We start from the raw sequence: 12,500 nt of genomic DNA on the forward strand, positions 1-12,500 counted from the left end.
TCTCTCAATGACTGGTCACCGGTTCAGCCCACGCTGGACTCGACATCCTGTCGTTCACCCCCCTCCCCCCCATCACAAAGCCTTCCTTTCTCTCTCTCTCTCTCTCTCTCTCTCTCTCTCTCTCTCATCCATTCATCTCCTGCTGAAGGATGACCTCAGCCTGCGAGCGATTCTGCATGAAAAGGTCTCTTCTTGTGTGTGTGCGTGCGTGTGTGTGTGTGTGTGTGTGTGTGTGTGCGTGCGTGTGCATGTGCGTGTGTGTGAGTGAGTCACAGGCAGGTGGGTGCTCAACCCAGGTGTGCTGCTGGCCTTTTTCCCACGGTGACTGCTGACGTCATCGTCCCACGCCAGCTGTTGGTCCACTTCAGCCACAGAGGACAGCTGGAGGTGAGACGCGTGTCCCGACCGTCCCTGAACATGTTTTCTGAGGACCCCCCCCCCCCCCTCTGAGAGTAACTCAAGACAGATGTCAACCACTACGTCCCGTCCCTCCAAACAGAACTGAACCCAGAATCTGTCGGTTCCGTTGTTTCTATCCCGGTTCCGTTGTTTCTATCCCGGTTCCGTTGTTTCTAACCCGGTTCCGTTGTTTCTAACCCGGTTCCGTTGTTTCTATCCCGGTTCCGTTGTTTCTATCCCGGTTCCGTTGTTTCTAACCCGGTTCCGTTGTTTCTAACCCGGTTCCGTTGTTTCTAACCCGGTTCCGTTGTTTCTAACCCGGTTCCTTTCTTGTCCTGACTCCTCCCTCTTTCTGAAACATTCATCGATTAGTCCGGATCGTTTTGCTCACCTCCGGGTTGACCTGTCGCTCCGTGGCCCCGTGCGCGCTCAGCTGCCACACCGCCGCCACGAGCAGCAGCCGGACCGGCGCCTTGAGCTCCGGTACCATCCCTCAACGGTCCAACAAAACCGGGAGTAAAAAGCAGAGAAGAAAACGGGCAGCTTGGCGTAAACGTCACTTCGCTATTTGTCAGAACATGATCTGTGGAAAAACGGGTCCCCTGAAACCAAAGCGCGACTCCCGGACCCGGACTCGGACCCGGACTCGGACTCGGACCCGGACTCGGACCCGGACTCGGACTCGGACTCGGACTCGGACTCGCGTTAGCAGCGCATTCTCTGGAAGCAGGAAGCCTGGAGGAGGGTCCGGAGCTCTGTGCGTATTTTAGGTCCAGAATCCAGATGTTGCGTCCGGCTTCGTTTGGACTCGTTCTCCTCCCGTCGGGGTGCCGCTGTCGGGTTATTATGATCCTCTCTCTCCCCTCTGCAGACGTGGTTCTGGTTCTCCCCGGGGAGGGGGGGGCCTTCAGCTAGGCGGAGGGTTGTAATCCGCCCCCCTCCCGGATCAGCCCGCCCCTTCCACTGGAGGGCTGGACTCAACTTGGTGACCTTCCTGTTGGACCAGGCGCGGTTCCCCCTTCAGACGAACGACATAAAGGACATGCCCACCTTGTTGCTTTGGGTTCCCAGGGCGCTGCGTAATTACGCGTCTGGAGCGTTCACTGTTTAGAATGACGTAAGCGTTGAGGTTTAAACGTGCTGCGGAGAGTTAGGAGTCTTCATCTTCATCTTCATCATCTCTGCCACTTTATCACAGTTAAACCATTTGCGTTTCATCCACGTCACTGAAACGTTCCAGGATCACAGATTATTGGAACTATGGATCAAACGCGCCCCCTAACGCACGAACTCCACACCGACAGGAAGGGGGCGGATGGAGGCGTTCCGTGTGGGCGGGGCCCGCGATGACGAGCAGCTTCTTCATCAGTGGACTGATCTGGAACATGAGCGACGCGTTCAGTTATTGAACGTAAACTGATTAAATAAGAGGAAAAGGAGAAGACGAGCAGCAGCTCCGCTCCGAGCCCGGCTCTTGTTCCGGACTCAGCCGGATCGGCTTCTGATCGGTTCGTGTTCCTGCCTTAGATTTAAGGACTTTGTTTGGGTGCGGGTTTGTGTTCAGATCACATTTTCACTTTGTCCGACGTCACATGACTAATAATGTGCCGATCAGCAGGAACTCCAGGATGTGGGGGCCCCATCAGGACCCACGCGCAACCGATCCGGTGAGAGGCGGCAGGTCGAGCCGTCCTCCTACAAACACGTAAGACGCTGTGAAGAACACATTTTAATTATAAACACGGCTTTTTGGGTTTTCACATGATTTTAATATGGAGATAAAGTTACAGCTTCAGAGAGAGAGAGAGAGAGAGATATCCACACAGAGTAACTCAGAGTTTTAGTAACTGAAAAGGTATTACAGATATTACGTTTGGACCAAACAACAGTTAGAACGTCACAAAGGTCGAACACAAGGTCGCGCCCTCGCTGGGGTCACAGACTCTGGAGCTGAGGCGACATCATGAAAAGTAAACCACGGTGACACGAGAAGCTTCTTCCAACGCGGGACGCAACGTTCCTGCAGACGGTTCTTTAAATCAAGTTAATGCTAAATTAATTAGCATCGGCTCCTCCTGTAAATAAAGGGGGGACCTATTTAGACGTAACACAGACCTAGGCTGCGAGGACATGTTCTTCTGCTCAGCTATTAGCGCCCCACTGATCCGGTCTGGTACCGGGAAAGAACCGTTCCAGTGTCATTCTGAAACAAGTTCTCCTCATGCTAAGTCTGCTGAAACGTGACCCGGGTCCGATACGAAGCGGCACGGAACTCACCGCCGGATGGACCGATTGATTAGTTTCACTTTTCTGTGCACAATAGCTTATTTATTTTTTAAACACAAGACCACGCTAGTTGACTCACAACTTTCACGTACGAACGTAATACTCTACCGAACTGACGGGCTACTGGAAACGTGCCGAGGAAACGGTTTCACCGGAAGGTAAACAAGATGAGAAACGCCGGAACGTTATCGTTAACGGCTCGTCCGTCTACGACCCTTCACCAGAACCTTCGCCGGCGTCATCGCAGGCTTGACTTTGAGCGGGTGACTTTGCGGCGCGCCCTGGCTCCATCTCGGTTGGATCCTCGGGTGGCTTGCCGCTGGTGTTCAGGAAGGCTTGGTACTGGTTCCAGAAGCCCACTGAGCTCCTGGTGGCAGGAATGTTCAAGGACGTCATAGAAGAGCGATGTTGGTCACCGGAGGACCGGCTGCTCCTGGCGGGAGGACGCGCTGGCTTGGGCACCACGCCATGGTGCTTCATGTGGCCCTGGGGACATCAAGGACTGAGGTTAGGCTCATGTTGGCGCTACCTGACACGCATCACCAGGTGGCTTTCAGGTAATCATGATAAAACTGGGAAACAAGTTGCTGCAAACCAAAATTACTGACAACCAATCAATAACGGATATGGTAACGTGACAGATTGGGCCCCACCTTCAAGCCGCTGCGACTGGCGTACTCTTTTCCACACTCAGCACAGCAGTAGGTCTTCTTCTCTGGACGGGACATCGGTGACGGCAGGGTTGGGGCGAGGCTGATGGGCACAGAAGGATCGAGTCCTTCGCTTGGAGCCAATCCGCTAACATTAGCGCCTTCCCTCCCGTACGAACCGAAGTGAAAGCTCTGACGCGTCTCCCTTACGAAGGTGGCCCCTCCCTCTGATGCACCTGCAACTTCACCACCAACGAGGTCAGTCTCCAAAGTGGGCATCGCTTTGGAGTCCTCTTCAGGCACAGTTCCTTGGTCTTGCTTTGGTGTTGCTGGTGGAGGAGGATGACCTTCGTCTTCGTCCATGGGTTCTGGGGACTGGGGCCTTGAGCAGACGGAGTCCGATTCCACGGTTGGTGTAGCCTTAGCATCGGTAGACAGAAAGGTTTTACCTGCGGTAGGAGTGCTTTCCAAGTCCTCCACATTTGATCTGGCGCTCAGGTAGACATCAGAGGAGGTAGATGGTTCACCCCCCCCACAGTCCACTCTCATAGCATCAGATGAAACGGTCTTTATGGCAGCAGTGGAGGCAACCAATGACGGGGTGGATTTAGGAAGTTGAACATCGACGGTAGGTTGTTGTTCCGCTTGGTCGTCTTTGTCAACTAGGGAAGGTGTGTCTATCTCTTTGGAGGCTGGTATGGGGGCACTGACAGAAAGGATGGGGGGGTCTACACGGTCCGATGGTGGCATTAGTGTGGTAGAATTAATAAAGGGGTCAGGACTAAGGTCAGAGGGGGGGATGAGGTCTGGGCTGGAAGACCCAGACTTAATGTTGCCAGAACCAGAGACTGGTCCAGGTACTGGAGATTGAATTTGGGAGCTTGGAGCTGATCTCTTGGACTGGCCAGGTAGAGGAGGTGTTTTCCTTGAGGCAGAATTTTGATCAGAGGACTGGGTTTGGGATTGTGACAAGGGTTTGGTTTCAGACTCAGCAGCCTCTTCAGTGTCGTCCATGGGCAACTGTCCACCGAGGTGCATGCGGACATGGTGCTGGAGCACCAGGGCATTAGTGAACTTTCGCTGGCACAGTGGACAAGAGTTCTGGGCACGTGCATTGGGTGGTCGAGCATGGTGAGTGGCCAGATGTGACCGCAAGCTGCCTTTGGTGGAGAAGGACCTGCCACATATCTTGCATGGAAAGGGACGTTCTCCGAGGTGCGTAGCCTGGTGCAGGCGCAGGGCTCTGGGACAGCTCAGCACCCGCAGACACACTCCACACTGATTGCTTGTCAGATTTCCTGGACTTCTTATGCCGAGTGACGGTAGCAAGTCCCCGGCAGCGAGTCTCGCTCCACTGGCATGCATGCCGAGGGCGGCGACCATCTCGTTGGTAAAGTTTGGAATAGAAGTAGAGACAATAGTGGAAGATGGTGGGGATGCCATGACATATGTGGAAGAGGTGTTAGCATTGGTGAAGCGACAGCTGGCTGGACTCACTAAGGAGGTAGTGGTGCTGCTAGATAGCATCTCCAGCATGGAAGAGGAAGTAGAGGAAGATGTCCAGGTAGACGAGGAGCAGGGCGGTGCCTTCTCCAGCTTCTCCACCAGCCTCTGCAGTTTGGAGGTTTCAGATGTTGGAGTAGTGATAGCCATCGAGGATGGCAGAGAAGACGGAGTGGCTGTGAGTGAACCCGGGACTTTAGCAAAGGAAGACAAGGGGAAAGTAAACTGAGAATGACTGGAGGAAGCAGCCTGATGGGAGCCTGCTGTGCCAGAGAGTGGGGTGCGTAGCAAGCACAGGGCGGGGTGGTTGTAAAGGGATGAGTGTGCAACAGGTGTGGAGGAAGGAGTGGAGACGGAAGGGAAAAGGAACTCGGGCAGGTGGACAAGCTGGGAGTAGGCTGCAGGTGAAAGCATCGGTGCATGAGGGGGCGTGTTCTCGTCAAAGTGCTGCTTGGCACCCTTGAACAACTCTGTGATGGTGGAGGACGAAGACAAAGAAGGATTGGAGAGGAGGGATGTCGCCAGAGAAGAAGTGGAGACCGAGGAGGAGGAAGATGAGTGGGACGATCCGGCGGTGGCCGAGGCTGCAGCGGCTACAGCTGCAGCCCTGTTGAGCTGCAGGAGGGAGTGGGAAATCATAGCCAGGTCCACGTTGGGGGGTAGCGGTAGGGTAGAAGGGGTCGCTCCAACAGAGCCTCCCAAAGACAGGCCAGCGCTGCTGCCACCCACCTCCAAATGATCTCCACATGCTTCGTCCTCGGGCCTGCTTTTTGGCTTCTTCTGCACGTTTATCCCACTAGTGCTACTACCACTACCCTTGTTCGGCCCCATATCTGACCCCCCAGCGGCTCCCAGTGTGACCCCAAACAAGGAAGGTGGCAGGAGTGACAGTGAGAGCTCTGGATTTTGCTCACGATGGCGTAAGAAGTGCACCTTCAGGTTGCCCCGCGTGGTGAAGCGACTGAGGCACACGGGACACTGGTAGGGTCTTTCTCCGGTGTGCGACCGGAGGTGTATCTGGAGGGACGAGTCGTTACTGAACGTCTTCCCACAGAAACGGCAAGCGTGTAGGAAACGGCCAGCGTTGGACGGAGAGGAATCTGAAGGTCCAGAGACGGACTGCAAAGCACTTTGGGAGTTTGGGACCATAGAAAGTGAAGAGGGAAGGGATGGGTTTAGGAAGGGCTGAGCGCTGTGTCCGCTCACCAAAGTGGTGTTTGGTGACTTTTCATGGAGGTAAACGTTGGGCAGAGCTAAAGACAGGGCAAGCGGATAGGTGGAGGACAGAGTGGGGGGGGCTGAGGATCGAGAACTCACCCTCAGATAGCCGTTGGCTCCCGCCCCTTCAGTCTGGGACTTGTGGGGCTGCAGGATTTGAGACAAGGAACTGCTTGACTTTGTGGATTTGTTGGACGCCTGAGAAGGAAGCAGGGAGGAAAAACATGCGAGGAGAGGTGCAACAGAGGTGGACGGCTGCGGGGCGGTTTGCTGCATCGTCGGGCTAGCTGCCCTTTTATTGCCTTCCAGGCAAAGCTGAGGCAGAGGGGGGAGAGTCGGTTGGGGGGCTGAGTCTATGGCGTAGGAGGCGCCCCCAAGGCGTAGCACCTGCCTACAGATCTCCTCCGTTATTTGCATCTGGTGGATCTGCCTTTGCTGCAGCACCCGCAGCTCCTCCAGGATCAGGGCAATGCTCAGCTGGGCCCGAGTGGGTGCAGCCGAGGCAGACGTCACTCCCGGACTGGGGGTGGGAGTGACGGGACTCGGAGGACCCTCAGGCACACGGCTGGGGCTTCCAGGATGTGGTGGAGGACACAGGGAGGCAGAGGATGATGAAGAGGACGAAGAGGTGGTGGCTGACAAGCCCAACTTGGGAGAGGCCATGTGTGCACTTCTGGAGGGGTGGAGGAGACCACTTGTAGGGGATGTAGGGTTGCAACCAGGCAGCGGGGCGCCCGGTGGATGTTGGGCTCTGGAAGAGAGAGCAGCGTCGGGGGACAGGGGGGACAGGGGGGACAGGGACGGCTCCGGGTCTTTGAGGGGTTGGTGGGACGGCTGGCCTGGTGGGCAGGATAACGGTGGACCCTCGCTGGGCTGTGGGGGGGTCTGAGAGCGTCTGAGGGGAAGAGGGGAGCTTTGAAAAGAGGACGAAGAGCTTGAAGGAGGATCCAGGACAAATGGGAGGGATTGTTGCTTCACTGCCAAGTTGTCATCTAGAGAAATAAAAAGACGACGCATTTAGACATGAATCACTATTCATGAAAGAGATAATCACTATTCATGAAAGAGATAATCACTATTCATGAAAGAGACAATCACTATTAATAAATCGCTGCTTTTACTCAAGAACCACTGGCTGGACCGGGTCACGGATCCAAATAAAGGGACAGACCCGTTTGATCTTGGCCGAGGCGTTCATTAGTGTCATTTCAGATTATAATAGATCAACAAAAACAAAGACGCACTTCTGAAAACCAGAAGTTACGTTTTGGATTGCTGAAATATAAAAATCTGGATTTAATTTTGTCCCCTTTAGCTTTCACCGCTGCTTTCTGTTCCTCTTTGTCCTGTCTGTCCTCATTAATGGCAGCCGAGCCGCCATTGTCGACGCGCACACACACACACACACACACGCACACACACGTCACGCACGTAAGCACACAAAGTCACACCGATTCCACCGATCTGCAAGAACACACCGCTCACCCAGAGCAGCATACCTTGTTTCCAGGGCAACACGCACGAGACAATGGACTTTACTGCAACCCCCCCATGAAAGAAGCCACATTCACACACACTCTCCTATCCACGCCCCCCCCCCCTCTCTCCATTCAATCTGTCTTTTATCTCCCTTCCCCCAGTGTCCCGCCGTGATGCTCGGGTTAGATCCTGGATAAGTCCTGGACCCTGAACCGGGTCCCTGATTGGCTGGCAGACTTCAACATAAGCACTTGGAGGTCAACTTCCTGATAGGCTTAGGACCGGGCGGAGGAAGACGGGTGTCCGGTGACGAATGACGAAGACGGCCCGGCGGTGACAGACACACAACACGCGTGTAAAGACGCAGGTCTGCATCCAAAGACGCGCACACGCACACGCACACGCACACGCACACGCACACGCACACACACACACACACGCTTCAGCAGCAGAGCTCCTGTCCTCCATCCTAAAGTTTCTCTTTTCAGCCACTTTATTTTTAGTTTTATTTCTGTACGTTTCCTTTTTCTTTGAAGCGGTGCTTCCTTTGCGGTCTTCGTTGAACACCCCCTTCCCTGGGTGGTCTCTCGCTCTCTCTCTCTCTCTCTCTTAACCTGGCACTGGGGAGGCGTGAAGACATTTGGGTTTTACGGAGCCAGAATGTCAAAATCCGAAGGACAAAGAGTCCAAACAAACGTCGTCCTTTCAGTTTGCAGGTGAAAACACACACTTCAAAGCAGATGAAACAGATTAAAGCACAAAGCGAGACTCGGAGCCTCCCGGCGACCCGCGGGACGGCGTTCTAGTCCTCACCGTGCTCATGAAGACCAGCGGCACCGGGGGTCGGGCTCATGAGTTGCTGGGGCCGTTTCTGTTTCCGACGGGACATGCTTCAGCAGGATGGGAGCGAGGCTGGGGGGGGGGGGGGGGGGGGGGGGGGGGGGACACACACAACTTTATTCTGTCTCCCTGCACACTGACAGCGAACCAAAGGAACATGTTGGGGGGGGGGGGGGGGGGGGGGGGCGCAGGGGAAGACAAACAAACTGGCTTCTCACAACTCAGCGTTGGCACTCATTCTCTCCTTATGTGCACGCGCGAGAGCGCACGCACACACGCAGCCTGTTCATCCACTACTTTGCATTCAAATAGTGAGTGGACCCCCCCCCCCCCCCCCCGCCGCCTTCCTTTGAGCCAGGAGTCCACTGCCCCTCTGGGTGGACTCTCACGCACTGACGACGGGCCTCATCACGCAATGCGCGCCCCCGCGTGGGCTTTTCAACGGGAGCCCACCTTTTGCGTAAGTGCGCGTCCAGGTGCGCGCAGCAGCTCCGCGCCAGCTCGTTTAAATGCATCCGGTGTACCGACTCCAACCAGACGCGTTACCGGGGCGACTCCCCGGTGCGCTCGCCACCCCTGGGGAGGCGGAATGTGCAACAATGGCGTCACTCCCGCGCGCCAGGTCCCCGACCGGAGGCACAATGCTCCATTTTCAGCCCCATTCCGACCGCGACCACGTGGGACGGGGGGGCAACGGGAGGAACGCGCAGCAGGACGGAGGACTGATTGGAATCATTGTCCAGAACGCGGCCGTGAAATCCGGAAATGATCGGCAATCTGAAACAGATATCGATCAGCTGGACGGCCGGACGGAAACTAACGTGACACCAAACAGTCTATAAACACCGGAGAGCGTTCAGAGACGCGATCAACGCCCGATCGGGAAATATCCTGCCGATCACTCCAATAAAAGCTCCATGCTTGATCGATGATCGATCGGTGATCGATCGATGCGCCTCCTGTAATCGATAGCGTTTGGTCGCAGAGAACGACGTGAAGCCGAATGTCGGTTCTTTTTGGAGCTCCTTTGTAGCAACGCGGACGCGTCGTCGTGTTTTCCGTGTCGCGTCGAGCCGATCGACCGGTCGACGGTTCAAATCCGATCTTTGGAAACGAGCGCAAAATACGGCGGTGAGATGCGCGCCCCCGCTACTGTACGGCGACCTGTTGCACGCCAGGCGCGCGCCCACATCATAACAAGTTATGATTCATAAAAAAATGTGAGTTCTCCCGCACGCAGCCCCGGATGTGCGTTTCTCCGCCAGGCCGCACGTCGCCGGCGCGATCCCGCGAAGAGAAGCGAAAAGCAACTCACCATGTTGGAAAGGATGATTTCTGGCAGCGCTGTTGTGTAACGGGAGGGGGGCGGCTCGGGTCCGGCTCGGGTCCGGCTCGGGTCCGGCTCGGGTCCGCCTCGGGTCCGGCTCAGCCGGGACGCTGGCGCAGCGGCGCGCCGTTCACTCCCAGAGACGCGCAGCCGGACGCACGCATTTCTCAATTATTTATCTCCGTCGCAAATCGCGTTTGTTTCTCTTGTGACAAAGGCTTATTATGCTGAGTGTGTTTACCCGGGGTCTACCGGCAGGGGGGGGGGGGATTACCGCTCGTCCTCCTCTCTTTGTATTTCTCGTGGCCTGCTCTTGCCAGGCCTGTCTGCGCCCTCTGCGGTCCTGTCTGCCTGCCTGTCTGTCTTACTGTCTGTCTGTCTGTCTGTCTGCCTGTCTCTCTGTCTCTTATAATTAATGGACATCGGCGTCTCTGGGAAACAGTTCCCCACGCAGGAGTCGAAGGCGCGCACACCTCTGATTCATCACCTGCAGGACTGGTGATGATGATGATGATGATGATGATGACGCGCAGCCGTCAAATTCAGAATTCATATTTTTGATGTTATTTTAAAAATAATATCTTCATGACGACAACAAAACAAACATTTCAATGTTTTTATTTTTGCTTCGGTTGGCGGTGCGTTCAGGGACCAGAGGCAGACACGCTGACCTTGAGGGTCTCCCAGAAGGACTCGGGCATTTGGGCATCATGAGACCTGTAGTATCTGCGTGGCAGGAGTTGTTCTGGTTCTGGTTCTGGTTCATATCGGGTTGGATTCATCGAGCAGGAAGTTCACTTTTCATTTTAAGGTTCAAACTTTTGCTTAAAGGAGTTTATTTTTTCCACATGATATTAATTACAATCGTGGTTCTGATGGTTTAGGAGGATTAATCTATAATCTGTATTAATCTGTATTAATCTATATTAATCATTTTAATCTGTATTAATCTGGATCAATTCACAGATTATGAAGGGAATGTCTATTTTGTGTGATAAATTGATCTTTTGTTTCCCGGGACGTTGAAGTAACTTTCTGGCATCACGGATGTCTGAAGCAACGCTTTCCACGCTGATGGGGCGAGAGGAAAGGTCAAGGGTCGCTGCCGCGTCGGCTGGGACACGCTGAGGCGTGACTGAACATTAGTTTGAGTTTCATCACGCTGACCCTAAATATTCATCAACACAGATAGAGCTCCTCCCCCTCCTCCTCTTCTTCTGTGGTGCGTTTCCTCTCGGCTGAGACCATGATGCAGGTGTGTTTCTCTGGTGTTTGTCGCACCTGAAGTGACCGTACCTTCACCGCCCCCGCCCCGCCCCAGGGTCACGTGACCTCTCAGCTGGTACCATGGCGGGACATTCTGCTTCTGAGCCGAGGTTAAATCTGTGAACCAGGCCAGCAAGCTGTCAGGATGATCTCCTGATCCGCTCTGCTCGGCTCACCTGAGGTCGGCGCTGGGAGTCCGGTCCTCTCACCCTTCATGACTCCGTTGATCAGGAGATGGGTTCTGTGCCGGAGACGTTCTGATTCAGCTTCGCGGCGCCGGAGCATCACTTGCTGCGTGCTGCTTCCTGTCTGCGTTCTCAGTCACGGCGGTTCTATTCCTGGATCAGAGCAGGTCGAAGCCAGGAGGCGGGATTACTGTCGGTAGCATCAGAGCTAGCGAGCTGCAGGATGTGTCGGATGCTAACGGCTAACTCGGTCTCTGGTTAGATCTTCCCAGCATGCAACGCTCTGATGTCTCTCTTTCTGTTTAGTTCCTGTCCTTGTGTGGGCCTCCGCCCGGTTGCTATGGCGTCCCTGGAGGACGAGCCGACCTGCTCCATGTGCAGAGACACCTTCAGCCAATCCCACCCCCTCCCCTGCGGTCACAGCTTCTGCCCCGCCTGCATCCGTGAGGCCTGGAGCGACCGGGGCGAGGGCAAAAGCAGGTTCACCTGCCCCCAGTGTCACGGGGAGCGCAGCGAGGCGCTGTGTGACTGCTGTCCCCCGGACGCAGAGGGGGGACGGCCATCTTTGGCCCTGAAGACCTGCCTGAGGTGTGAGGTGTCGCTGTGCGCCCAACACCTCCAGCCCCACCTGGAGAGGCCGGCGTTCAGCTCCCACCTGCTGGTGGCTCCGCTGGGGGACCTGTCCCAGCTCCGGTGTCCGGCCCATTGCGAGCTACTGCGCTACTACTGCGCCGACGAGAGGGTGTACGTGTGTGGAGACTGTCTGCTGGGCGGAGGCCACGCCCAGCACAACGTGAAGGCGCTCAGGCAGGTGGAGGAGGAGCTAAAGGTGGGCAATATGTTCTCGTGTTTCTTCCTGCAGGTGGGGGCTGCTGACATTTGAGCGTTTCCACAGGTGATCGTCCGGAGTCTGCTCCGAAGAGCAGAGGAGAAGCTGAAGAACGGCGAGCAGATCCTCAGAGAGCATGAAAACATGGATTCTCTAATGGCTGTGAGTAAAACGGGTGAAAGGGAAGGGGCGGAGCCTCAAAACGACCCTCAAAATGACCCTCGGGGCCCCCGAAATGTAAATCCTTATTGATGAGTCTGTTTGGTGTCACTCATCGGTCTCTCCGGGCCGGCTGCAGGACTCTCTGATGCAGGACGACGCCCAGGTGGGGCGGCTGGGCTCGGACCTGCAGGTCCAGGTGAACCAGCTGGAAGTCGCCCTGAGGGGGATCACCCAGAGGGAGAGACGGCGGGTCGTAGAGCGGCTCCACGAGGACTGCTCCAGGGTGAGGGCGGACATGACGCAGACGCGGAGCATCCAGAACTACCTGGCCTCGCTGCTGGCGGGGGCGGACCCCT

General features: G+C 55.6%; 3 protein-coding genes across 3 annotated transcripts in view; 2 read left to right on the forward strand and 1 right to left on the reverse strand.

The window, feature by feature from the left end:
* Window positions 1-1,314, forward strand: part of acin1a (apoptotic chromatin condensation inducer 1a) — a 9,933-nt gene extending 8,619 nt beyond the window's left edge. The window contains exons 11-14 of the mRNA XM_068749334.1: window positions 352-419; window positions 833-915; window positions 975-1,103; window positions 1,271-1,314. Coding sequence (XP_068605435.1) covers window positions 352-419; window positions 833-915; window positions 975-1,103; window positions 1,271-1,314 — 324 coding nt within the window. The remainder of the gene's footprint in view (window positions 1-351; window positions 420-832; window positions 916-974; window positions 1,104-1,270) is intronic.
* Window positions 1,315-2,892: 1,578 nt separating this feature from the next.
* sall2 (spalt-like transcription factor 2) lies at window positions 2,893-8,424 on the reverse strand. The gene is made up of 3 exons (XM_068749252.1): window positions 8,349-8,424; window positions 3,339-7,048; window positions 2,893-3,171 (listed from the first exon to the last, which is right to left on the reverse strand). The coding sequence occupies exons 1-3, from the start codon at window positions 8,422-8,424 to the stop codon at window positions 2,893-2,895; spliced, it is 4,065 nt and encodes a 1,354-aa protein (XP_068605353.1).
* A 3,069-nt stretch (window positions 8,425-11,493) lies between these two features.
* The window catches only part of trim110 (tripartite motif containing 110), a 2,951-nt gene continuing 1,944 nt past the window's right edge, over window positions 11,494-12,500 (forward strand). The window contains exons 1-3 of the mRNA XM_068749059.1: window positions 11,494-11,982; window positions 12,049-12,144; window positions 12,281-12,500. The exon at window positions 12,281-12,500 is cut by the window's right edge and continues 14 nt beyond it. Of these exons, the coding sequence (XP_068605160.1) occupies window positions 11,494-11,982; window positions 12,049-12,144; window positions 12,281-12,500 (805 nt within the window). The remainder of the gene's footprint in view (window positions 11,983-12,048; window positions 12,145-12,280) is intronic.

Source organism: Brachionichthys hirsutus, chromosome 15, assembly GCF_040956055.1.
Source record: "Brachionichthys hirsutus isolate HB-005 chromosome 15, CSIRO-AGI_Bhir_v1, whole genome shotgun sequence".
NCBI lineage: Eukaryota > Metazoa > Chordata > Actinopteri > Lophiiformes > Brachionichthyidae > Brachionichthys > Brachionichthys hirsutus.

Bases quoted from the DNA above. Each gene is read 5' to 3' on its own strand.
- sall2 (XM_068749252.1), bottom strand. From the start codon at position 8,424: ATGTCCCGTCGGAAACAGAAACGGCCCCAGCAACTCATGAGCCCGACC. The intron at 7,049-8,348 runs GTGAGGACTAGA...TTATTTCTCTAG, and splicing joins CGCTGGTCTTCATGAGCACG to ATGACAACTTGGCAGTGAAG. The intron at 3,172-3,338 runs GTGGGGCCCAAT...TGATGTCCCCAG, and splicing joins CCAGTCGCAGCGGCTTGAAG to GGCCACATGAAGCACCATGG.